This window comes from Periplaneta americana, chromosome 3 (assembly GCF_040183065.1).
Source record: "Periplaneta americana isolate PAMFEO1 chromosome 3, P.americana_PAMFEO1_priV1, whole genome shotgun sequence".
Classification (NCBI taxonomy): Eukaryota; Metazoa; Arthropoda; class Insecta; order Blattodea; family Blattidae; genus Periplaneta; species Periplaneta americana.
This window is the reverse complement of record NC_091119.1, coordinates 80,836,367-80,862,510: the sequence shown is the minus strand read 5'-3', so window position 1 is coordinate 80,862,510 and position 26,144 is coordinate 80,836,367. Positions and strand designations below refer to the sequence as shown.

At 34.2% G+C, this 26,144-nt stretch overlaps 1 protein-coding gene across 5 annotated transcripts in view; it reads right to left on the bottom strand.

Annotated features, from left to right (window-relative positions):
- POSH (Plenty of SH3s) overlaps positions 1-26,144 on the bottom strand; it is a 210,185-nt gene that overhangs the window by 125,834 nt on the left and 58,207 nt on the right. For all 5 annotated transcript variants that reach the window (XM_069820864.1, XM_069820865.1, XM_069820867.1 and 2 more), the window contains exons 2-6: positions 24,649-24,763; positions 17,431-17,529; positions 8,253-8,389; positions 7,435-7,619; positions 3,468-3,867 (exon numbers count right to left, since the gene is read on the bottom strand). In XM_069820864.1, coding sequence (XP_069676965.1) covers positions 3,468-3,867; positions 7,435-7,619; positions 8,253-8,389; positions 17,431-17,529; positions 24,649-24,763 — 936 coding nt within the window. The remainder of the gene's footprint in view (positions 1-3,467; positions 3,868-7,434; positions 7,620-8,252; positions 8,390-17,430; positions 17,530-24,648; positions 24,764-26,144) is intronic.

Sequence of the window (26,144 nt, the reverse complement as noted above, 5' to 3'; positions counted from 1 at the left end):
GGGAAAATGTAATTGCAATTCCCAGCATAAAAAGTTTTCATGCAATTTTACGTAGAAATAGTGGCATCACATGCAAGACAAATGCATTTAGGCTTACAGAAATTAATGTCGACAAATGCATTTAGGCCTATAGAAATTAATGTCAATTCATACGGACCAGCTTCCGAAGAATTACAGAAAGGGCTTACTGTGGGCAGTGAGTTGTGATTAATGAAGGAATTAAATATCCTGAAGAAGTGCAGCTGCATGCTTGTGACAAAATTGAAATCTCAGTGATGGTAGCCTGAATGACCTGATTCCCATCTCCTACATGAAACTTTCACCTCAAGATGTGAATAATCGTGTGTTTTTAACGTGGAGTGAACTGTTGTCTTGTGTTACCTATAAAAGAACATTCCCTTTTCAAATTAGTTGAAGTTTCCCTAATTTGGTGATATTTATGATTTTTTTTGTTCTTCTGTTAAAAAATTACATATAATAAGAGTATCATTATCTGTTTTAATTCCTCCCATAATGGTAAAAGCAGCATACATGACCTCTTGTGTCCCACACGTGAACAGAAAAAAAATTCAAAAGGCCCATTAGTTAATGTTTTGTTCAATGTGACCGAGTGAAATAACAGAATTTTCTAAAAGTAAGTCAGAAAAAACACAGAGTAATGACAGCATTAGTAGATGGTCTGAATTTCTTATTACAACTCAATAATTTGTTATGTTAAGGAATTGCATGTGTCCCGCATGTGACCATAATATTTTCTTTATTTTCCAAGTACACAAAAAAAGATACAACACTTTTCAAATAGCTCAAAACTCGGTCATTGTTGTCACTTTCTTACAAACAAGATAAAAAAATTACTTGACTAGTGGTGGGTTCAACCAACTCTTAAGCGTGAGAGAGTTGTTCAAAAGAGTCAGTTCGTTCATGAGATGGTTTCCATCTTGTTCGTTCATGAGCTGGTTGACAGTTCCTTTAGGAATGAGAAGGATAACAGGGACAATCAGATTAAGTTAAAAAAAATAGATGAAAAAACAAAGCCCGCAATATAAACGTTATACAATGTTATTTGTATGTTATTTTATACAACAGCTGATGGAAAGCCATAGTAGTTCCACATCCATCCGCTATTGGTGTATGGTGTGGTTTGACCAAGGTTATTCCTTCTCTGTCTTTCTCAAAGTAACTGCAGATGTCACGTGATCATGCACAGAATGCCAATGATTACTCGAGAGCGGGAGTTGTGTCACAAGCTACGTGCTGTTTTAGAGTCACAAACTGAAGGAGCTGGAAGTGTCTCACAAACGACCAGCTCTCAATGAGCAAGCTAGCTCGTCACTAGCTCAAAGGAAAGATTCATTCAAAAGAGTCAGTTCGTTCGCAAACAACCCACCACAGTACTTCACTAATTATATGAAGATAATTAAAAAATCAGTACAAATTACCACACGTGACCATGGAATGTCTCTACAACATATTTTAAAAAATAATTTTCTTTTAAGGTGACTTAAGCTCTGTGAGGCACATTGGCATCTTAACTTATTATTAGCTTGATATCTTAATATAATGCATAAAGCATATATGTTTTATGCAATGTATCATATATTTTATTAGTGACATATTTACGTTTGTTCAAATAGTAATAATAAATGATTTAATACTATAAACAAGACAATATCACAGGTTTGCAAACTAGATAATTCTTGTTTTTGTAAATACAAACATGTATAAAACAAACTAGAATATTACTACTTGGGTTAGGGTAGAATAATTTATTTTGATCAGAGTTACGTACAAATTGTCCAATGTACTGCTACCATAAGTAATATCAACATTAATTTTCATAATGCTTTTGGAGCGTTAAGTTAATGTTATGAATTTTTATAATAAAATTCCGGTAACATATGCAGCCCTAATGACCTATTTTTATTTTATAGTCAGGGTGTAATCCCTAATTTCCTATTTTTCATTAGATTTATTGGTAAAATATCAATTAATGGAAAATAATGCTATAAACTTAGCACTTAGTTGATAAAATATGTGTGTGTGTGTGTGTGTGTGTCTGATGCTCAATATTTAACAGTGAAGTCATTCTCCTTCTTGCTTTCCAATATTTAGATGTAAGGTCCATAAAATTTTCCAGAGATTCACAGATTTTTAGATATTCCGCGTCCATGGCATCTTCTTTATTGCACAATAAACATTTAGCAGAGTCCAATAAGCCAATAATATGTATATGTTTTGTAAGACAGTCTGAACATGGCCACAGCAGATTTTCGTGGTAGATCAGGAATGGATTTTAAATCTTATAGTGAATTGTTCCATCTTGAATTTTGATGTTCACTTGGAGAATTAGTGTTGTGATTGCTGTTAATTTACCTTTTCATAACTCGTTTTATGGACTCATATGAAAAACTGTAGTTTTTCTTTATGTTTTAGTTCCTTCCTTGGCCAACATATCAACTTTCTCATTACCATATATTCCACAACGGGCTGGAATCCATTGGAGATTATTTAAATTTTGAATCTTAACATACCATGAATTCCCTTAATTTTTTCTGATTTAGCAAAAGTAGTTGTACTAACTACCTGGATTGCAGCTTTGGAATCAGACAAGAGAACTATATTTTTGCATTTCTGTAACCAAGGAAAAACATTTTGGAGAACTGCATAAATAGCTTCAAGTTCACCATCAAAATTTGTTGTAAAATTCACGAAAAATAAAAACAATAGAGCAGTTCATTAGTTCAAAATAATTACAATAGCAACATGGGAAATATGCTGTCTGCCATAAGGTCTTTGGAACTGAGAGAATGGATGAATTGGACTGGGGCAATGATCGAAACCGAACAACATACTCTTTGCCCATGCACACCCATGTCAGAACTAAAATTAGCTTTCCGTCAGAAGACATTGCCATTTCGGCCATATCAACCACATCATCTGTGGTCGATCTGTGGAACTATTCACATAGTTCCCTAGATTTCTATTAGTGGCTAATCTGTTATATGTCATCAGAGGGGCAGATTAAGTCCAAAAATTAAATGTAGTAAGTAAAGATGGCAATTAATTTATATTTTCAATATATGGCATATATCATTCATATTTAGATGTAAAACATGCAGTTTGTGTTAAAATAAATTTGAAATTTAAAAGATCCTTGCAAATGTCTACAGTAAAAGCAGGGTTTTTGGATTATCGTATTTCCAGATTGACCTTACCCATTCTCTCAATCATTAGCCTGGATAATCAGTACACCGAGATGTTTTCCCAGTCTGTCAACATATTTTATAATTTTCCTCACTATTATTATATCTATATGTAGATGAAAGGATAATACTACACTGGATTTGAGGGACATCTAGGAACTGGATTAATCTTGTTCAGGATAGGGACCGATGGTGGGATTTGTAAAGGTTCTCTAAGAGTTATTTGTAAGTAAGTAAGTATTATTATAACTGAAGCCACCTTACCTGTGTGAAGTCTGGTGATGATGTCCTGTGTGCAAGATACTGAAACTGTGACGTTTCTCTCTGTGTTGTGCTGTAGGAGTGTGATGATGTGGTGGAAGGGTGTGTGGAGGAGACATATTATTCGGGTTATGAGCTGGCCTAGGAGGAGGAGGTACTATTACATTATGGGGGGCTGGCACTGGTATTCGAGGTGGAGGAGGAGAGGTGGGAGAAGAGGGAGCTGTGCTGGAGCTAGACGAAGTGTTGCTAGATGATGTGTTAGGTGTTGTTGTCGACGATGATGATGACACAGTGGAGCTTGAATCTGATGTTCCCATTGGCTGAGGCAAACTAGATGCAGAAGAGTTGGAAATCTGATGCTGAGCTGTCACAACAGTTGAAGTGCCACCACTCACATTTCCTGGAAACAAGATGTTTCAAAGTAATGTACCATGTATAAATCTAATACTCCTATATCTATAACCTATGTTCCTCTTTCAACAGCATAGAAGTTTTCGAGCTCTTAATCATCCTGCTTACAGGACTACAAAGTACGGTTCCCTTACTTTCCTTAAAGGGCCACACTGAACTTTTAGTATTCAGACACAGGTCAGAGGACAGGAAATAATCATTCTACTCAAATGCTTGAGAAAAAATTTGTTGTATTTTGCGTTAATTATAGTCCTGAAAATATTTTTCGTGATGCTGAATATATCCATTTACGAGCAGTAACTTTTATTTTGTAAAAACTTTCTTAGCAAACATTATTACTTCTACTTTCAATTGACTCGAGAACAACTTAATACGAGATATGGACATAATGTTCACTTGTAATATTATTTCAGAGGTGGTTGATCACATCATATAGATGGCTGTGTGAAAATCTATTTGTGAGATTTTTTTTATATTAGGTCTACTCAGGTCAGATAAGTTTAATTCACATTTACAGACTGATGAAAATAATGACAAAATATACAATGCTTGTTTCTTGCAACGTTAAAAATTATCCACATATTTTGTCCAAAAAGAGTAACAAAATGACATTTAAGTTCTTATGAACCTAGCTTATCATAAATTTCAAATTGTAAGCTATCTTGGTGTATCCCAGGTAACACTGTTTTTGCCTCTCCAGTGAGGATGTTAAAATATCCTCTAAATCAACTGTGCCAATAAAATGATTTCTATCTAATACCATAATTTTTGTAAACAACCAATTTTTGTGTAACTACATCATCATTCTCTGTCCACTAATTGATCAGTGGGTTACGACAGCCTATTAAAAGTCATCACTTTTCACTTACAGAAATCTCTCATGTTTCCCTGAGTTACCTCTGTAGGTGACTATGTTTGCTTTGTAAAGTGAAATGGCACAGTATATGATTATAGTTCGTCCAGAAGAAAATGTGGGGTGATTGGTCCAGCATTTTTTTTGGTCATGTTGAAGAAAGAAGAGGTGGTGTTCTTACAGTATATACAAACAAACGTGAAAATCATCCTACAAAATGTCAGTGACCAGGGTTTTTTAGAATGTGAAATAAGTACTTTTGTTTATACAGGCCAGGTCTCGTCTATTAATAGTCCACAGGTGATGGGCAATAATATTTTTACAAGGCAGGCATAACGAAGTTTATGAACAAACGCCATTTCACATTTAAACTAATAAATTAATTAAAAACTAAAATTACAAAATAATTTTACCATACCGGGAGGTGAACTCACAACCTCAGGTATGAATGTCAGACATCTTACCACTGGGATACACACAGCTCATAAGATTGACTACATTGTAGATAGACGACTTTCAAAGAAGAGACACCACAGCAATACCTTGAAGTGCAGTGCATTTACACGAGTGAACCACGCGATAGAACTTTTCTTTCGACCAAGAGTCAGCCCATTCTTTTCGCCGTTAAGTGTACTAGGAGCAGGTGATGAAATACAAGCAGCTCAGAGTGTGCATCATTGCAGCTTATCGGAACATCACTTCATTTATGTTGCTGGAAATAAGGCTGGGAATATCACTCCATTCATATTGATGCTGGTTAAGATTGATGATGACGATGAAGAAAGTACAAATATTCATCGACAGACAGGACTGTCAATTCAGACATATCTTACAAACATACTTCATATTAAGAAGAAATGAACACACAATGTACAAATAAATGCTTGTATTTGTGCGTAATATATTCCATCTCATTTTAAAGCTTAAATGTTCACACTAGTTAACATCCCTATCCATACTCCTTGTTCCAAAGCATAAATAAGGAGCATCACACTATAAAATACAGATTTGCCTAACTACCAACCTGCAGGATCACGAGATTCATAGATATAGTGGATATAGTGAACTCAGTTATAGAGAACTTAAATCATTAGTCCAAACCTGCATACATTAAAAATACATTAATATTTCTGTTTATAGTGAACCTTAAAAACTGAAGTTACAAGAGTTGTATCCTGACAAATCCTTATTTGAAGTCAGATCTTCTTGTATAAAATTGAAAGAATGTTTCTTACTTCTTTAGTCAAAGGACAAAGGTAGTAGGAATAGTGATTCCTAGACAATGAGTTGCACTGTAAATCCAGGCAACGCGTGACGACCTTGCCTCACTTTACCATCAAAGGGTTGCCATTCTGTTCTCAGGCACACTACTCTAGTGTTATTTATTTTTTGTAGTAGGTTATTTTATAAGAAGAAGAGGCAGGCCTAGAATAAGATGGTTAGATGCTGTTGAAAACGATCTAAGAGAAATGAAGGTTAAAAGATGGAGAAAAACAGCAGAAGAGAGAGAGGCATGGGCAACTATTATGGAGGAAGTTAAGGTTCTCAGATGATCGTGAAGCTCAGGAGTAAGTAAGTATGTAGGTTATTTTACGATGCTGTATCAACATTTCTGGTTATATAGCGTCTGAATGAAATGAAGGTGATAATGCCAGTGAAATGAGTCTGGAGTCCATTACCAATATTTACCCAGCATTCGGTTATATTGGGTTGAGGAAAAACCCCAAAAAGAACCTCAACCAGGTAACTTGCCCCGACCGGGATTTGAACCCGGGCCACCTGGTTTCACTGAGAGACTCACTAACTGTTACTCCATAGATGTGGACTCTACTGTTATTTCTAATCCTCCACTGTCAAAAGGTTGCCTTTTGTTCTCAGAAACATTTCCATTATACGATAACATCGAAACAATGGAAAATGAATGTCTAGAGCATAAATGAAAGTAAGATTCTGGTGGCTTTCCAACTCCATCAACCCCCTCTGATTTCCATTAAGTGTCCTGGGAAATTAAAATTAAATTAACAGTGTTTGTCATTTCTATCTGATCAGTCTGTTTCTAGTGTTCGAACAGTAAATGTACTGTATAAAAATGTCGAAGAGTAAAGTGTTTTTTTTTTTTTTTTTTTTTTTGGAAGATAAGATGAATATTATAAGTGACATTGAACATGGTCTTTCACAAGCGGATGTGGGTCGACAGCATAGTTTAAATAAATCAACTGTGAGTAACAATATATAGTGTAATCCATTCCACAAAAATGAAATATAGTATTTTATTTTCTTGTTCACAATTTCATTCATTCCTGTCATTTTAAGGTTAGGGGAGAGACACTTCGGATTTAATGAACCTCGGATATAGCTTTTTGTTGTTTTTTTTTTTATTTTATTTTTTAAGTAGGTTATTTTACGACGCTGTATCAACATCTCAGGTTATTTAGCGTCTGAATGAGGTGAAGGTGATAATGCCGGAGAAATGAGTCCGGGGTCCAGCACCGAAAGTTACCCAGCATTTGCTCAAATTGGGTTAAGGGAAAACCCCAGAAAAAACCTCAACCAGGTAACTTGTCCCGACCAGGATTCGAACCAGGGCCACCTGGTTTCGCGGCCAGACGCACTAACCGTCGGATATAGTGAACGAAATATGCAAGTTTACAGAGGTTCACTATATCCAGAATTGACTGTAGTTAGCTTACAAAAGTATCTCACCTAGACCAGCTGTAATTCCATGTTGCTGCTGCTGCTGCTGCTGTTGTTGCTGCTGCTGCAGTTGTTGTTGATGTTGAGAGGAGTGCGAATTGGTCAGTGTGCGTGTATGATCAGTTGGAATTAATGGAGTCGTGTCTTCTGATGTGGGTGTGGGAGGAGCAACTCTTGAAGGCCCAGGCTGAGCACTGTGGAAAAGTCAAATCATTAAAATAAATTACCAGTAGGGCGAATTGGGGTAATTTGAATATAAAAAAAGCCTCTTTTTTTAAGGGGAACACAACACAATATTCCTAAATGATCCATTACAAGGATTAAAAAATTACATAAAATTATGTATATCTAAAGTTTAAACATTAGCGAATTCATAAACATTTTTTCTTATGCATTCAAGTGCAAGGAGAAGTCCCGTTAAATAAATATTCAATAATATAACTAAACTGTTTAATGCAGATTCCAAGTATGTAAAAATGAATGCACAGTCTCATTTAAGAAATGTTTTTATTTTATTCTGTATACAAGAATAAATCTTTTCCTAAAACAATGACACAAATTACATGATTTATTTCTGACAGCTGGTTGGTTGGTTGGTTGGTTGGTTGGTTGGTTGGTTGGCTTCCAATGGCTCAACATTTGGGGACTTTTAACCTGCATTTGCGACAACTGTTGTGTATAATATTTTGTGGTAAAACTAAAATTATAAAGTTAGAAGTAATATTCCATGCTACTTTTTTACATCATGCATATTAGCCGAAGATGTTTGGCGGGATGCGGTATTATATAGTGTATTAGGCAAGAATTAATAGATGTATTTTACTTACTTGGTGGAAAGTTTCATGAGAGCACGTGCAACACTGTTCAGTTCAACGAAAGCCAAAGGAAAAATTCCAATACGTTCTCCCAACTTTCCTTCAGCCCAGTTCTCATCAACACGACGGATAACTGTAATAACTTCTCCCTGGAACATAACATCTTTTACTATGAGAAAAGAAAAAAATTACTTTCAATATTATGCAGATAAACTTTGTGATGATTGCTCTAACTAAACTACATAAAAAAATAGTTTATGGTGCATTTCTTCTCATTGTGATATGAAGGGAAGTGAAACAGCAGACTTTTTGGCTAAAAAGGACAATGAAATTTTACAACCATCTAATAACGGCCTTTCATTTTATTCTGTAAAAAAAATTGATCGAAAGTAAATTCAGATCAGAACAATAAAATTCGGATGGAGCAAAAGATAAAATCTGGGATATTTTATTGATCAACCCCATGATAATCCCTCAAGGGCCACATAAAACTGCTGTTGTGATGTTCAGACAGATAACAGGTCATGAACGTTTGGCAAACCACCTGCAAAGGATAGGTATTTCCCATACATTCACGTGTGCATTGTGATACAAATGAAGAATTGAACATAGAACCAGGAGCATATTTTGCGGGCTACAGGGGCTAATGTAATAATTTTGTATAATTAGTTTTACCATAGTAATTAAAATTAAAGTAATTGTTAGATATATTTTGTGTAATAATAGGGTCAGCGGTAGCCCAAACTCTTTAACCAGTATACGCCACTGCATAGAACACATCAGAAGATGCAAGGCATTGCTACAAGAAGATGAATTCTTACACATATTTGAGTGCAAGATGGCAAATGCAAACAACAAATAAGTGTAAACTGGAAACTTCTATTTTTCAAACTTTTGTATACACCATCAGTGACAACTGCTTCTTAACAATTATTTGTAATATACATCTACAAAATTAAAAATATTTGTTAAAACATGTGTTCGTCTTTAAAGCATAAAGAATTATTAAAAGATGATATTAGGTGTTTCTGTTCAAACTTACAATTACTGACATTCCAGCAAAGAAAGATACTAAAATTGAACAAAAACGAAACTATAATTTTTCATATTATTGAATAAAACAAGTTATTAAAAATAATTATAATTTCCAAATATTACATACTACAGAAAATTTTCATTGGAAAAATTTACTAGAAAGACCTCATTAATTCCTGACCTACCACATAAATCTGCTTTGGCCATGTTCACACACTTTACTGGTCATGTTTCTCTAGATAAACAGATATATAGAATTGGCATCCTGTCTACTCCAAATTGTGTACTGTGTTCTCAAGAAGAAGAAATGGATATGAATCATTTAAGCATTTCAACAAAATAAAAGTCTGATATATAAATATTGGAAAGCAAGAGATGAAATAGCTCGATTGTTAAATCAAAATGTTTAGATACCTACCTATCTACAATTACTAAAACTAAAATTCGACTAACCAGTTCATTAATCGATTAAAGACATCTGGTTAACTGATGAAAATTTTTACCGAATCAACTGCTCTAATATATTATTTCGAAAAAAATATGGCCATACACTTCTGTCTCACAAAACAGATCTAGTAATGCGATTTTTATTAATTTGTTTTTTTTTATTATTTTGCGAGATACTTAAGGTAGTTTTTCCGAATTTTGGCAGTTTTTCAAATTAAAAAAATGTGGTTTCACATTACCCATGAATTACTACTGTCATCTAACTTCAAAATGGTTGTCACTTCAGCAATTCGTTTGAATCTAAAAATCAATTGGATGCAGGCAACGACATACAACTAGCTTTGAGCAGCTAGCTATATCAGCCCAAGAAAGCTTTGGAAGCTGGTGAAACAAATGCAAGTCCAAAAATCACATTGATTAATCTCAAGTAAGACAATAACAATTTGAATTGATTTCAGTTTTTTAAAATTAGTTAAATTGAATTAGACAAAATTTAATTTTATTAAAAAACTATGTTCCCAAAATAAATTTACTTTTCCTTAGTTGCCTGAAGTTCTAAAGGAAACAGGGTGGTCTGCACTTTATCTAGGTACCTTTCGACTCAGTGGTCCAGCCATCTTAAGGTAGGAAACTACTAGTTTTGAAGAAAAGCATTTTCACTTTGATAAAACATGGCAAAAAGGATTAATTTCAAGGCTTCTGTGACTAACTTCCATATTCACTTCGAAAGTTACATATAACTTTCAATGTAAATTTCAGTTGTAATGTTTTTATGTTCAGTATGTTAGTTGTAGATCTGAACAGTAACTTTGCAGTTGCAACAATATTTTCATGAAACTGGCTGAGTACTCATCTCTTTAAGAAATCTTATCGTAAGAGAAATAATATGACAACTGAATTTTCATCCCACTCAAATATGCTCTCCAACATGCGGTCAATAGCAGTATCTCTTAGTCCATGTTTTTCTTAGAATAAACGTAAGTGTAAACATACTGAAATTTCTTTTTTCAAGGCAAATAATACAAGTAGCAAGCTTTTTATGGAAAATGTTTACTCTCATTAACATGCTTTTTTTGCACCCTTGTAAATCAATTTCAGGTCATAGAAGTTCAAAAATATATCTGCTAAATAAGCCAACAGCAACTAAGATTCATTATCTTGGAACAATTTGTGAATGAAGTATGCAGATCCTAAGAAAGTATGAGCAATTCACCTCGCAATTCAAAAAACCTAGTTAACATTTTCCCCCATGATAACCACCTGATCTCGGTGTGGAAATGGAGTGTTTCTTGTTTCTGCTATTTCATTACACAGTATAGTGAACAACCCTCTCTGCAACAATAAAATTATAGTAGAACCCCTTTCTAACAAATCTCTGAGGGATTACTTTTTTTCTCTTAAAAGAAAACAGATTTGCATAAAATGGGAAGGAAAGGCTGAAATAGCTAGTGCTAACATGTGTATTATGTACATAATAATCATTTTACTACACCTACAATTATATTTTACTTGCTTACTTACTTACAGATGGCTTTTAAAGAACCCAGAGCCCTCACATAAGCCCGCCATTGGACCCTATCCTATGCTAGATTAATCCAGTCCCTACCATCATATCCCAAATCTCTCAAATTCATTTTAATATTATCCTCCCATCTACGTCTCGGCCTCCCCAAAGGTCTTTTTCTCCCAGGTTTTTCAATTAACACTCTGCATTTCTAGATTCACCTAGATGTGCTACATACCCTGTCCATCTTAAATGTCTGGATTTAATGTTCTTAATTATGTTAGGTGAAGAATACAATGTCTGCAGTTCTGCGATGTGTAACTTTCTCCATTCTACTGTAATTTCATCCCTCTTAGCCCCAAATATTTTCCTAAGCACCTTATTCTCGAACATACTTAACCTCTGTTTCTCTCTCAAAGTGAGAGTCGAAGTTTTACAACCATACAGAATTGGTAATATAACTGTTTTATAAATTCTAACTTTCAGATTTTTCGAGAGCAGACTGGATGATAAAAGCTTCTCAACCAAGTAATAAAAGGCATTTTCCATATTTATTCTGTGTTTAATATCCTCTCAAGTGTCATTTTTATTTTTGTTACTGTTGCTCCTACAATTATTATTTACAATATCTTCTATATCTTCAAACGGTGAGACACGAATGTATTTCTGTTTGGTTGAACCCAAGCCACGCTGAAACTCGACATTATAAATTTCTTCTTTCTTCTTCATTATTCCCCATAATGAGGTAGTTGGCAAACCATACATTCTTGTCATATGCAATAATGTTGAGAGAGGATTAACCTCGACATCCCTTATTATTTTCACTTTCTGTAACTTGGAAATATGATTCACACAAATCGTGAGAACAAAGCAAGCAAGTGAAAGCAATGCAACGTAAGACCATAAAGAATGATAAAGAATAATGCCACTGTGTTATGCTGCATTACTATGGACTGAGATGCACTATCAATTATTGAAAGTTGTGTCGATATTTCGGACTTCAGTATGAAAAAATCTACTTGAAAAATAGTCCTTAAAAACGAGATTTTCCTTAAACCGGGTTTCCTTAAAAGTGGGAATTCATTACATTATTCTTAAGGTAATTTAGCTGGTACTTAACAGATTATTTCTTAAAAATGGAAATTCCTTACAAACAAGAATGTTAAAATGGGATTTTACTGTAACTGTTCTTATAACATTACAGAGAATAATTATCAGATTATATGGTATCATTTTTTTTTAAGAAAGCACATGTCTGTTAATGAAGAAGTTCGTCCATTCCATCCCTGGCATAAGATACTTTAATTTTACCAACAAGCAACTGTTTTTTTTTTTTCCTGTTATTGTTTTTGTACCAACACCATAATTGCTATACATTTTAATGATCATCATAAAAATGTCATAAAAGGTTTACTAGGGAACAAATTTTCCCCAATAGGCCTTGACCCATCACAGTCACATCTGGCAAAACATAAAAACTGAGAAATGTTCAACACATCCCTTGATTCATCAAACTGATCAGCAAAAAATTCAATACCTTCCACATTCTGAACTACCTAATCGTGAACATTGACAGCCATCTCATTGATATGCCTTGACAGAGTGATATTAGAATGTGGAATTCTTTCAATTTTTGCTCCTTCCTAGCATATAAAACACTGACCATATCAATACTGGCATGCAGTGTAATATTTTCTGAAATCATACGGGGCTTACACATGCTAGCTACTCTTAATGCTATGTGACAGGATGCTTAAAAAATTGAGTTACCACTCTGGCTTGCTTTACAAACAGGAGCTTGTTGACTTGTCAAAGCATGTGATTTTTTTTTTTTTTCGAAAATTTTCAAGCATTTATTTTTAAGAGACAGGTATTTGGTTTCCAAATGCTGAACTAACTTTGACAGCTCATACTTTTGGTGGATAGAACTCTGAAGTAAATAACATGTTGTGCCTCATCATCCAATGAAATAAAATCATATTTTAAATAACTTAACATTCTTGTACACTCCTTCCTATTTATTTACCAATTCATCTGTTGATAGCTCACTTCATTTTGTCACAAATTTTAAGAATTTTACCGATCAAAGAAAAATATTTCACAAACTATTTTTACTGAATGCAAACAGTAGAGACTTCAATTAGCATTGAAATTACACTTCTGATAAACTGAATGAAGCAACAGCCACAAGTTCGAAAATGATTCTTTATCATCTATTCTGGTTCCTTTACAACAGGCACTGATAAACAGAGCATGTTAACTATCTCGGTAGCTCAGATGGCAGAGTGCTGATTGACGACTGTGGATCTGAATTCAAATTCTGCTGAAGAAAGAGTCGTATTTGTGGTGGACAAAGACATGGTCTCTAAGGGATTTTTCTCTAGGTTCTCCCGTTTTCCTCCATTATTTTACTGCCTCACTCCATTTCATTCTTCTTCTTCTTCATTCTCTTTCTCATCATCATCATCTCAATAGTGTCTTAGTATCTACCAGAAGTGGTATCGTAAAATGGGATGAATCTGATCATAAGGTGTGAATCAGACCATTTGCACATTTTTCAATAATGATGAGTTTGCGCATTTCACTATAACAATAATCACGCAGCTGATTTTTGTTTTCTGTTCTTAAGTAATTGATCTATAACAATGGTCAGCTACAGAGGAGTGCTAAGTCAATAGATTTACTTTATAACATAAGTTTATAATGTGTGCTGCGTTTGTAGAAGAAGGTAGTGCTTGATGTAACTACTCCTGTTGCAACTTATCATTGTTGTCAAATTGATACGTAAAGATATTTTTACTTTCTAAGAAGATGCATAATGTGGCCCACCGATGTTGTGTGGAATTTGAAAATGGGTCACAGTCATGCCATCTATCCGCAGTATGCGGAATCTAAATCACGCGAAGTGAAGAGAGAGTCTCTCTCTCTCTCTTACTCCCTCCCTCCCATGGTGTCTAATTTTATGGAGTTGTTTAGATAAACTATTTAAATTTTGTTCGCGCTGTGCATCACCTGTTATAAAAGTGAGATTTTACACTAAAGGAGCAATGTTGTGTGTTATCACTATTTGAGAAGAGGGTCATAATGTATTCAGAGGAAATGCAAGGTCGACGTCCAAGAGACAATGTGTTAATTGCAAAGGCATTAATGTTATCTGGAATGCAGTTTAGTGTATTTCGTGAGCCACCTGCAGGGGAAATGAGTTGCAGAAAGTTCATCCGATTTCCAACTCAACACTAATAAGAGGTAAGCTTGTTTATACATTTTATAATAATTTAATGTCAGACGCAGGTCCAGTAGTTCGTGACAGAATTTTATCAGTATTGGTTTAAATTAGAGAAAAATTAGCCATAATTACGAAAATACACTTTATATTACTGTATTACAACAAAATAACATTTGCATGTAAAGTTTACACTACTGATTTTATTAATGAAGTTAATTTATTGTCATTGTTGTAAGTTGTTAAGAATGGTTATAAACAGGGAAACACGTGAAGCCATTTAAATTGCGTGTTAAAGGACTGCAAGATCAGTGCCTGGCTTACTGACATCACGCGGGAAATCTTAAATTGCGAATAACTTGACTTCTAATTGTCGTCGAGAGATTAATGTTGCACCATTAGATTTAAAATATGCTAATCTCAGTTATCCAACACTCAACTAACATTCGATATATGTGTTGTGATCCCCTTTAAGGCCTGCACTTTCTTAGTGGAATCAAATTGAACAGAATTTCTCTTCACAATATATTTAAATGGAAGATAACAGAAAGCAGGACATAGAATAAAACCGAACAAAATAAATTTATGAGTCAAATAGACCAAGAAATAAAGCAGTCACAAAATTCCGCTTATGCACTAGGCATGACTGCCTAGCTCAACACCTCCATCGTTTGGCTTACTACCAGACCGAAAATGTACCTTGTGTGATCTACAAGAAGATATGAACAGGGATCACCTACTTTGCTGTCCAACCTTAACCAAAGAGAAAGAGTGTTATCGATACTGGGAAGCAAAGAACTTAATGAGACAATGAAGGACATTTTCTTCTCCTTTTGCATTCTATTTTTATTTTATTTTGTTTATTTTTTTTATATTAAAGTTGTGTTTAGGTCAAAGATGTAAATCTCAGTCCCTGTCATTGAAAAATAAATAAATAAATAAATAAATAAATTTGTTTGGGATATGATCATATGTTCTTATGAAGCCTTCGTGTAAAAACAAATGAGTCATATCCATTTTTGATAGCATAATGTGTTTATTGAACATTATTGCCGAAATAGGATTTTGTTCAAAATTATTCCCTATCGTATGACAAAACACGAAAGTACTAGCATAATAATTATTTCCGTGATGAAGATTGAAGCGAAATAAGTAAATTAAAGGAAACATCAGGTAAAAATTAAAATCAAAAGAAGCATTATAGAGAGAAATCTTGCTTCATCTCTCAGAATACAGCCAAATAAAGTGAATATTCTTCTTATGTATATCTAGTTAAAATATCATGAATTTAGTTAAAATATCATGAATTCGCTATTTGGATGAAGGAAGGCGCACATATGCGCATAAGTGAAAAAAAAAAAGAAAGAAAAAAAAAAGAGAGAGAGAGAGGGAGAGGGAGAGGGGGAGGGGGAGAGAGAGGGGGGGGGAGAGAGAGAGAATAAATATATATATATATGGTTCGTGGTAGACCTTGATTTTGCAGAGCTTGAAATGGAAACCATGTACAGCCAGCTATTCAGTTGATTAGTTGTCTCAGCTCGTAGTTAGCATGCGTCCATTTGCGATTTATCATAGCATTTGAATCCAGTATTTCCTTTCCTTGTTTTGAGTCATTGTATAGAGAGACAAAATATATATATATATATATATATATATATATATATATGGTTCGTGGTAGACCTTGATTTTGCAGAGCTTGAAATGGAAACCATGTACAGCCAGCTATTCAGTTGATTAGTTGTCTCAGCTCGTAGTTAGCATGCGTCCATTTGCGATTTATAATAGCATTTGAATCCAGTATTTCCTTTCCTTGTTTTGAGTCATTGTATCTCGAGCCTTAGTAGTCGCAACAACATATTTCTTCACCATGCTTGTAAAACGTAAGTTTCACAATTCATATGGAACTTTTTACATATTTCCGATCCGAAAAAGGCACTACAAGCAGGATTTGGAAGCATTACAAGAGGGTAAAATTATGCAGGATTATATATCAAATGCCCAGGGAGTCTAAAAAGAGCATAATAATGGGATATTGTTATAACCAGGTGTGTATTAACGAGGTTTTACTGTACTACATTTTTTGGCATACTCACTAGAGTGTAATTATAAAAAAGTGAGGGTCTAAAAAGTTGTTATGAACTCAACAGATGATTTTTAGCTGAAGTGCATTTTATTTAAAATATGGTTGAATGACTTCACTGTTCTTTGTTTGCTAATATTCATTCAATTTACATATGGGCCTATTAAGGCAGATGGATACAAAAATTTAAATTTTAAGTGAATAATAAAATAATTGAGCAGAATTATTTAAATATTAAGCAGACTGCAACAACCCAGAACTTACCATGACGAAGTGGCTGCTATCGACTTCCATCCACCTACCTACCCACTGTCTTGCTTTCTGTTACCAGTGATATTTTTGCCTAGATGAAAAGTAGTCACATATTTTTTCATATCCAGGTAATTCTTTCCTTGCATGAAAACATCTTTCCCAGCATAACCACATACAGATATCAGACAAAATTCGTTCATATTTGACAACATGACGACTTTTACAATCTTCTAGTAATTTATCAATACACTCCGAAAATGCAGAAGGGCCAGTTGTTCACCTATCTCTTTCTTGAAAAAGACGTCTTAGAGGTAGATCAATGAAATGTAAGAGGCACAGAGATTTTCCAACATGATTTGCGAGAAATGATATTAAGTCTCTTCTTGTACTGATGTTAGTATTTATGCCATCACATCCCAAGAAAATTATCAACATTTTACAAAATGAAAAACCATCACATCCCAAGAAAATTATCAACATTTTACAAAATGAAAAAAAAATATCGCGCGCGCGCGCACACATGCGCACGCACACACACACACACACACACACACACACACACACACACACAAAATGAGCTGTCAAAAGCAAATCCTTAAGTCAAACACAACTACTCTTCACTCACCCTTATCAAATTATGTTAAAATACCTTGTTGAAAGTGAGGCAGCCTTCTTCATCATCATTTGTCATTCTGAAGTCATAGAGTGCCTTGCATTGAGGAATATGGCTTGGCAGTGGTGTAATTACCTGAAACATAAATTTCAGAAGACAAATTTTCCTTTTTATCAAGGTATAAGATAAGGATTCCATCAATATAAATCTATTTAAATTTTATTCATTTCACAAAATTTTAATGAACAAATTATAAATTCACTTAACAGGATTGAAATTATGAACTATAGATGTACCAAACTGATACACTATAACATGCCACTGCACAACATTTCTAGTGCATTTGTCACCCCTATGATATCATAGTATGATTTGTTGATGTGGAAAGTGTGACAGTCACATTTGTATCAGAGGCAGATTCTTTCATTACTGCTTGCAGCTAGCATACGAGAACGATATTTCCTGCTCTGTTAAAGGAAAGATTTCGTAATATTTTTTGTAAAGCGAGAAAAATAAATACTAACATCAAAGTGATGAGTTCAAAAAAAGACATTTTACACCTTCAAAATTTGACTTGACTTTTCACTTTAGTTTGGTGGTCAAAGGGAGAGAATTGTTGAGAAAAAAAGGAAATTACTTTTAGAAGTTCTTGTTACTCGAAACCTTTACTGGTTTCCAAGTTACAAGAAGTTAAGTAAGTGTTTTCGCTTGGCGGAGGACAATATTCTGTATGCAGAGTGACAGTTTTTTGTCTATTAAAAGAGGAAGAATGATGGATTCTCACAGAAATTCCCTTTGATTTCAAATCTGTTTACAAAATGACTTCATCGCTTCAAGGTCTCTGAGTTAATCTTCAGTTCTAAAATGTAATTAAAATATTTCTATTACATAAATAATATCTATGTTGATTAAACACTACTATGACTTACTTTGAAATTCAGAAGAATGAAAAGAATGTCATAATAGTGTTTCACTTTATAATTACTATTACTATTATTATATTATGGAATGAAGCTATTATGTCTTTTCTGCTCTAGCAGAAGTGCCATCCCACTCCAAACTGATCAAGATTTGGCATTGCTATTTCTGATTTCTTTAAACCTTTCTGGGCATGTTTACCACTGAAATAAATTTGACCCATGCATATGTACATTTTTTCTCTAGAAATCAATATTTCAGCAGATATTAAATCACGACATTTTCGAAAAATCACGCGTACCACATTCATGGATCAAACTATTTCTAGTTCTAAACATCCATATTTTTAGTTTTGGTTCGGATGAAAGGTTAAAAAATATATATATATATATATATATATATATATATATATATATATTACTGTGGGGATATAAATGCAATAAAATACAGCAATATGAATGCATTTATTATCTTAAAGTGCAATATAATCTACTGTATGCACTGAAACGACTTTGAGATTTACCCCTGGGTAGTCATAAACTTACACATTATAAATTATTTACATGCCAATTCTTCATTAGCAGGCAGCAAAACTTAGTGTTCAATGAAACAGGTTTCCTGTTCCATTACTGAAGGTATGGGTTTAAACAAATCTGGCTTTCAGGTAGTAGCTCCCTGTAAAGCAGGTTTGAATAATTTCAAGGAAAAATTGTTCCAGGGCCAGGTATCGATCCCGGGACCCTTCGCTTAGTGCGCGAACGCTCTTCCAACTGAGCTACCCCAGGAACTATACACGACACCGTCACAATTTTTCCTTTGTATCCACACAACTCAAATGAGCTGACAAGACGCCAGAACTCAACTATGAGTGCACACAAATACTTGTGTGACTTAAATTGTGGCTTTCTGTTAACGTACCTCCAGTAACGAATGTATTATACAAATCTGGCTTTCAGGTAGTAGCTCCCTGTAAAGCAGGTTTGAATAATTATAATGATCTGAAGTGTAGAATGAATAATTATAATTATTCAAACCTGCTTTACAGGGAGCTACTACCTGAAAGCCAGATTTGTATAATACATTCGTTACTGGAGGTACGTTAACAGAAAGCCACAATTTAAGTCACACAAGTATTTGTGTGCACTCATAGTTGAGTTCTGGCATCTTGTCAGCTCATATGAGTTGTGTGGATACAAAGGAAAAATTGTGACGATGTCGTGTATAGTTCCTGGGGTAGCTCTGTATGGGTCTGTTTACTTGTGCATGAGTAGAGTCAACGTCAGCAGTGGAGAGGGATAGGTAGAAACCACAGATTTTCGCATTATGATCTGAAGTGTAGAATGAATATAGCAATTTTTGGTAATGTAGGGGAGTCGGTAGGAAAACTAATTAACCACTCCAATTTGGACTCACAGGCTGAAATACTGTGTGAAAGAAATCAGTTGACAGATGGAAAAATTACTAATTGTAAAACTGAAATAATTATTGTACAAAGTAACATAATGACGTGTTCTCTCCAAGATGACAGTAATCTGAGTGATCTTTTTTATTTGTACTGTTGGAATTCTTCATCTTTAGTCCCAAATCTGCTATTGATGGACAGCATTCAATAGATGTAATTGCAAAGATGACAGCCAGCCTTAAAAGGTCAGTGAGCGATGTGGCTCGAGAAAGTAGTATCAGTAGAGAATCTATTTGCAGAATATTGAAATCTGCATGTTTTCATCTACAAATTACAGCAATTACACACAATGCAAGAAGAGGATCCACTCAAGAGGTGAACATATTGCAACTGAATCACATAGTGCTTGTGTACTGATCGATCCTTCCTTCAGCATGTTCTGTTCAGTGACGAATGCTTATTCTCTTTGGATGGGCATGCTCATACACAAAATGCATGATACTGGTCCAAGATGGACACTTGAAGCTAATGACCCTGGTGTTCCAAGAGTTGTGGTGTGGTGTGGTGTGGAATACTAGGTGATATGGTTGTGGAACCATATTTTTTTTTATGGAAATGCAAACCAACACACATATGGGGAATTGTTGGGCAGCACTGTAATGGAATTCCTGTATTATTTGCCACTGAACAAACAGATAAGAATAAGATTTCAACAAGATGGGGTCACAGCACAGTTTGCCAGAAACTAAATGAGATGTTTGGTGTGCACTGGGTTGTATGAGGTGAACCTGTCATGGTGGTCACCAGACCTCACACTGCTTGATTTCTTTCTATGGGAATTTGTGAAACAGCACGTTTTTCAGACAAAGTCTACATCTATAGATGATTGGAAACAAAGGATCACCCATGTTATCCAGCACATCTTCCTGCAACAATTTTAAGCATGACAGAAGAATGGCAGGATCGACTGAAGCACCGTCTTCAAGTAAATGGAACACATTTTGAAGATAGTGAACATACTATATACAATTGTATTTCCAATTAGAGTAGTGTTTTTCATTTGTCAACTGACTTCTGCGTCATACAGTACAAGAATTATTATTTAATGTCAGCAAACTTGTGATTCAGAAAATTGAAAAATATGAGTTACATGAGTCATATTCATTGTTTCTAGATTTAAATAAATTATTCAACCCACCAAATATTGTTAATAATGTTAATTCATTCACAGAAAGGGTTAAAACAATGTATTACTTCAGGATATAAAAAGTACTGATCACAGTGTAGCATTCATTTCTTATTCTGAAAGAAATAATTTTGAAACTATCATGAAAATAAACTGATGTATGAAACCTTTTTCTTATCATTATTTTGACACCTTATGCATAATACAGAATTATTTTTTCACATAAAAATCCCTTTCCAATTTATACAAAATTATTGTGATTATCTTATAAACTAATTTAGTTTTTCTTCGAAATTAATGCAAAATTTTGTGGTTTCTAGCCCATGATGTTACTCGTCGACTTCAACACAAAGTAAGTAAACAGTAAACAACTGCAGTGATGCATCTTAGAAACAACTAAGGCATAGTAGTTCAACAGGGCACGACCCACACCACTTTCTATTGTACACAATAAAGGGACTTTAGAACACAGTTAACCTGAAACAACCTGCACCTCTCCCATCTGGCAGTACGTTTCACTGCTTGCTCATTAGTAATGAATATGGTAGGCCCATGTTGTCTCATTCATTAATGCAGTCTTATGATTTTAGTTCATGAATCGTATCTTTGGCTTCCCCTATGACAGAGGTGCTGTCCCATAGTCATTCATGCATTTAGTTCACTATAACAATCTGTATGGTATTGACATGATTATAGCTCACTCATTATAAAGAGCTTTACGCATTTTGAGTAACGTGAATGCTTAGGTGTTATGTATGGTTTTACTTACTTCTAACAGAGTGAAAGGTGCAGTGTCATTTAACTTGTTTTACATTATATTTTAAAACCATTTCTAATTTTAACAATGGCAACTGTCTAGACAACTAAAAGTATTCCTCAGGTTTGTAATCTACGTGAAGTTAATCAAAGTCATTATTAAACGTGAAACTGAGTCAAACACACACAGAGGAGGTGATGAATTAGGATAGCAAAACACAGAATAAAGAAAACAAATGAGATAAAGAAGTGCAAGAAACAAATGAGTAAAATTAGAGAACAGTGGATTAATGTAAGAAATATATCTAACAATGAACCTGTTTTACAGGGTTAAAGCAATGATTAGTGATAAGCAGGGAAAGGATTTATATGTAAATACATATTTACTTATAAAGCTAATATAATTTATATTTTGCATTATCTTTATGTTTCACAATGTGTAGGGTTGAAAAATCCTACTTTTATTTTCCATATTTTTCCATATTTTAGAGTTTAGTACATATTTTCGTTAATTTCCATATATTTTCCATATTTCATATAAAACAGTCCATATTATATTAGGTTTAACAATAAAACAAAACAAAATTCCATTAACTTTTAAAAATACATTTCAACAATAGAGATTTAAACACATGTTCAGTAATCCCTTTAACATCAGAGTTATTTGAAAATTAGCAGTCCTATCAACAATGGGAAAGTAAGTTACAAAACTGTATTAATTTAATTTAAAATTTTTAACAGACTTCAGTTGTGCAGCTCAACAGTTAAATGCCAGTCAGAGTACACATAGGTTCAGTTTTGTAAATCATACTATAAAGACGGTAAATATGCCAAAAGTACGTCATTCAGTCAATTTAAAATCAAAACTAACAAGTTACATTTCAGAATTTAAAGAAGATGGTTTATCAACTGACAATAAAATATTATTTTGTAATTTGTGTCAGTGTGCAGTATCATCTACACAAAAGTTCCTGGTGCAACAACACATTACAACTAGTAAACATCAGGCCAACAAACAACTAAATTCCAAGCAGAGACAATTGTTTTTAACACAACCAACAACATCGAATGTAAGATCTGAGTTTAACATCGACCTGTGCCGTTCTCTCATCTCTGCTGATATTCCTCTCTACAAACTAAAGAATAAGGTCTTCAGGGAATTCCTTGAAAAATATACTCAACATACAATCCCGGATGAGTCAACACTTAGGAAGACGTATGCTCCATCCATCTACGATGAGACAATACAGAAGATAAGAGATGAAATTAAAGATAGTTCAATTTGGGTTTCCATTGATGAGACTCCCGACAAAGAAGGTAGACTTGTTGGTAATGTAGTTATCGGTTTGTTAAGTGAACAATATTCTGAACGAATTCTTTTACATTGTGATGTTCTAGAAAAGTGCAATAACAAAACTATAGTTAAACTGTTCAACGAAGCTATGGGTATCCTGTGGCCAAAGGGTATTATGTACGATAATGTGTTATTCTTTATTAGCGATGCTGCCCCTTATATGGTCAAAGCTGGACAAGCATTATCTGTTGTATATCCTAAATTGACTCATTTTACTTGTGTGGCGCATGCATTTCATCGTGTGGCAGAAGTGGTCAGAGACAATTTCCCTAAAGTAGATTTGTTGATTTCATCAGTGAAAAAAGTATTTCTCAAAGCTCCCAGTAGAGTTAACGTGTTGAAAGAAATGTACCCTGAAATTCCATTGCCACCAAAGCCAATTTTAACTAGATGGGGTACATGGCTAGAAGCAGTTGAATATTATGCCGAACATATAGACTCTATTAACAATGTTCTCCTTGCATTGGACTCTGAAGATGCAGTCTCAATTGATACTGCGAAAACAGTTACCTGTGACATAAGTGTGAAGAATGACTTAGCTCACATTCAGCATACATTTTCATGCATCATAAAAACGCTCAAAAGTCTCCAAAATAGGCACCTTTCACTATCTGAAAGTTTTGAAATTATAAATAGTACTGTGGAACAACTGAATCGTGGTAGAGATAAAGTTGCAGATGCAGTAAGAGCTAAGGTGGACACTGTACTTTCAAAAAACCCTGGATATGAAGAACTACAAAAGGTTGTTGCTGTGATGAGTGGTGAATCAACAGTGAAGATTAACTTGGACTTATCCCCAGCAGACATTGTGAAATTGAATTATGTACCAGTTACTTCTTGTGACGTCGAACGCTCTTTTAGTCAGTATAAATCTATCCTCAGAGACAATAGAAGAAGATTCACTTTTCAGCACTTGAAAGAAATGTTTGTAACCTATTGTTATGGTAACAGACAATAAAAATTGTGTTTTGTTGAAACTACATTGGAAGATAAGGTACGTCCATTATATTTTTTGTTTAGTTTGATTAAAATGTACCAATATTTAACGTACATAGTCATTTTTTTATAATTTTAAGTCCATATTTAATTCCATATTTTGGTAAAAATCCATATTTAATTCCATATTTTGGTAAAAATAACTACATATATATTTACATATTTCATATATTTTTAGTCCATATAAATCCGTTCCCTGGTGATAAGATTAGTACTGAAAGTAAAATCATATCAAGATAAGTAAAAAAAAAAAAAAATAAAAAATAAAAAAATAAAATAAAAAAAAAATCAAGAAAGGAGTAGTGACAGTGACAATTTTGAACAAGTTAAATTAAGTCATTAGGTTTGTAATGAAGGTGAGAGTAGAAGAAATTAGTTGGGGGTGAACATATGTCAAGGGCAGGAGCGTAGACAAATGTGACGTTCATTTAATAAGAGGGAATAAAGTAGTAGGTGTGAAAGTTAGGTATAATAGAGTATTCCGCAACAAAGTATATTTGTAATAAATGTACGAGTAATTGTGGCACCATATGCAAAATGTGAGGACAGCATTACACAGATGTAATTGCTGACATGAAATATACATACACATAAAATAACCACTACATACAGCAATATAAAAACATAAAAAATAATACAAACCTGCACATAAGTAAGGGGAAAAACACCATGATTTCCTCCACTTTCTCCGTGATACCAGTTGTTGTCAATTTTCTTCCGCAACAAGATAATATCCCCTTTTTTAAAGCATAAATCCCTGAAAATTAAATCACATAATGAACATCTAAACAAAACTTCAGTAATTTATGGAAGAAAATCGACTTCACAACAAAAGTTATGTGTGAAAAGTGATAACTTTATTAATCTTGTAAATAGTGAATGTCAATTTCAACCAAGAAATTTTCATGTATCAAAAAAATGTACAGCTGTCAAAAGAAAAAGTGGCCGCTCTCCTGAATCAAAGTTCCCTTCGGGTATCTTCGCTACAATTCGGAGACAGGCGATGTTACATGTTGTTGGACCACGTTGCCTGATATCTACAGTTATAATTGTGTTATTCGATAGCATAATGGTAGCGTTCAGGCCTCTTATTCATGAGGTCCTGCGTTCGACTACAACCTCGTGCTTTTTATGTCCTTTTTTGTTCTGTTTTTGAGAGAGACAAACTAGACATAATGGCTCCTTTCTCTTTTATGATTATTTTAGTAATTAACATCAGGTTCATTAATATATTATGCCATGACTTTATCATTATCATTATGATATTGTGGCTGCAAATGGAAAGAAAAAAGATTTTATTCTCAATAAAATATCTTTCGTGGCATAAACATAACAAATTTACTGGCGTCGGCCTTAAAACATTCAAACAATTAAGCGCTCAAAAAACAAAACAAAAAGCCACAATTCAATATTTAGTCCATCTTCCTCTTATCTCGATCATCTTGCAGTCGAGTGGGCATGGAATTGACTAGTCTTTGCAAATAGCGACTGTTCTTAGACACGATATTCCAGGCATTCTGAACATACACACATAAATGTTCTGGCCATGGGCAGGTCTTACATTGCAAACCCAGCAATCTCCAATCTTTCCTATTTTCTGCCTTCCTCTTAGTCTCCGCATATGATCCACATATCCTAATGTCGTCTATTATTCTTTTCAACCAGAGACCCAACCAATTCCTTTTTCTCTTTCTAATCAGTTTCAGCATCATTCTTTCTTCACTCACTTTTTCAAACACAATTTTATTTCTTATTCTGTCTGTCCACTTTACACGCACCGTTCTTCTCCACATCCACATTTCAAATGCTTCAATTCATTTCTCTTCATTTCGTCGTAATGTCCATGTTCTTTCCCCATACAATGCCACACTCCACACAAAGCACTTCACTAGTCTCTTCCTTAGTTCTTTTTCCAGAGGTCCGCAGAAGATCCTTCTTCTTCTATTAAAAGCTTCCTTTGTTCATGTTTGCAGTTTTCTTGGCAAGGATAGGCCTAAATGCGGTAACATCCCGTTCCTTTCCGCACACCACTATCTCTTTCGCATCTTATTAAATTCCAAGGGGCCCAAGCGTGGAGATGAGGAGAGTGGATTTGACTAATTGGGCCCTCCGGACTTCACCGAAAGTCACGGCAAGGG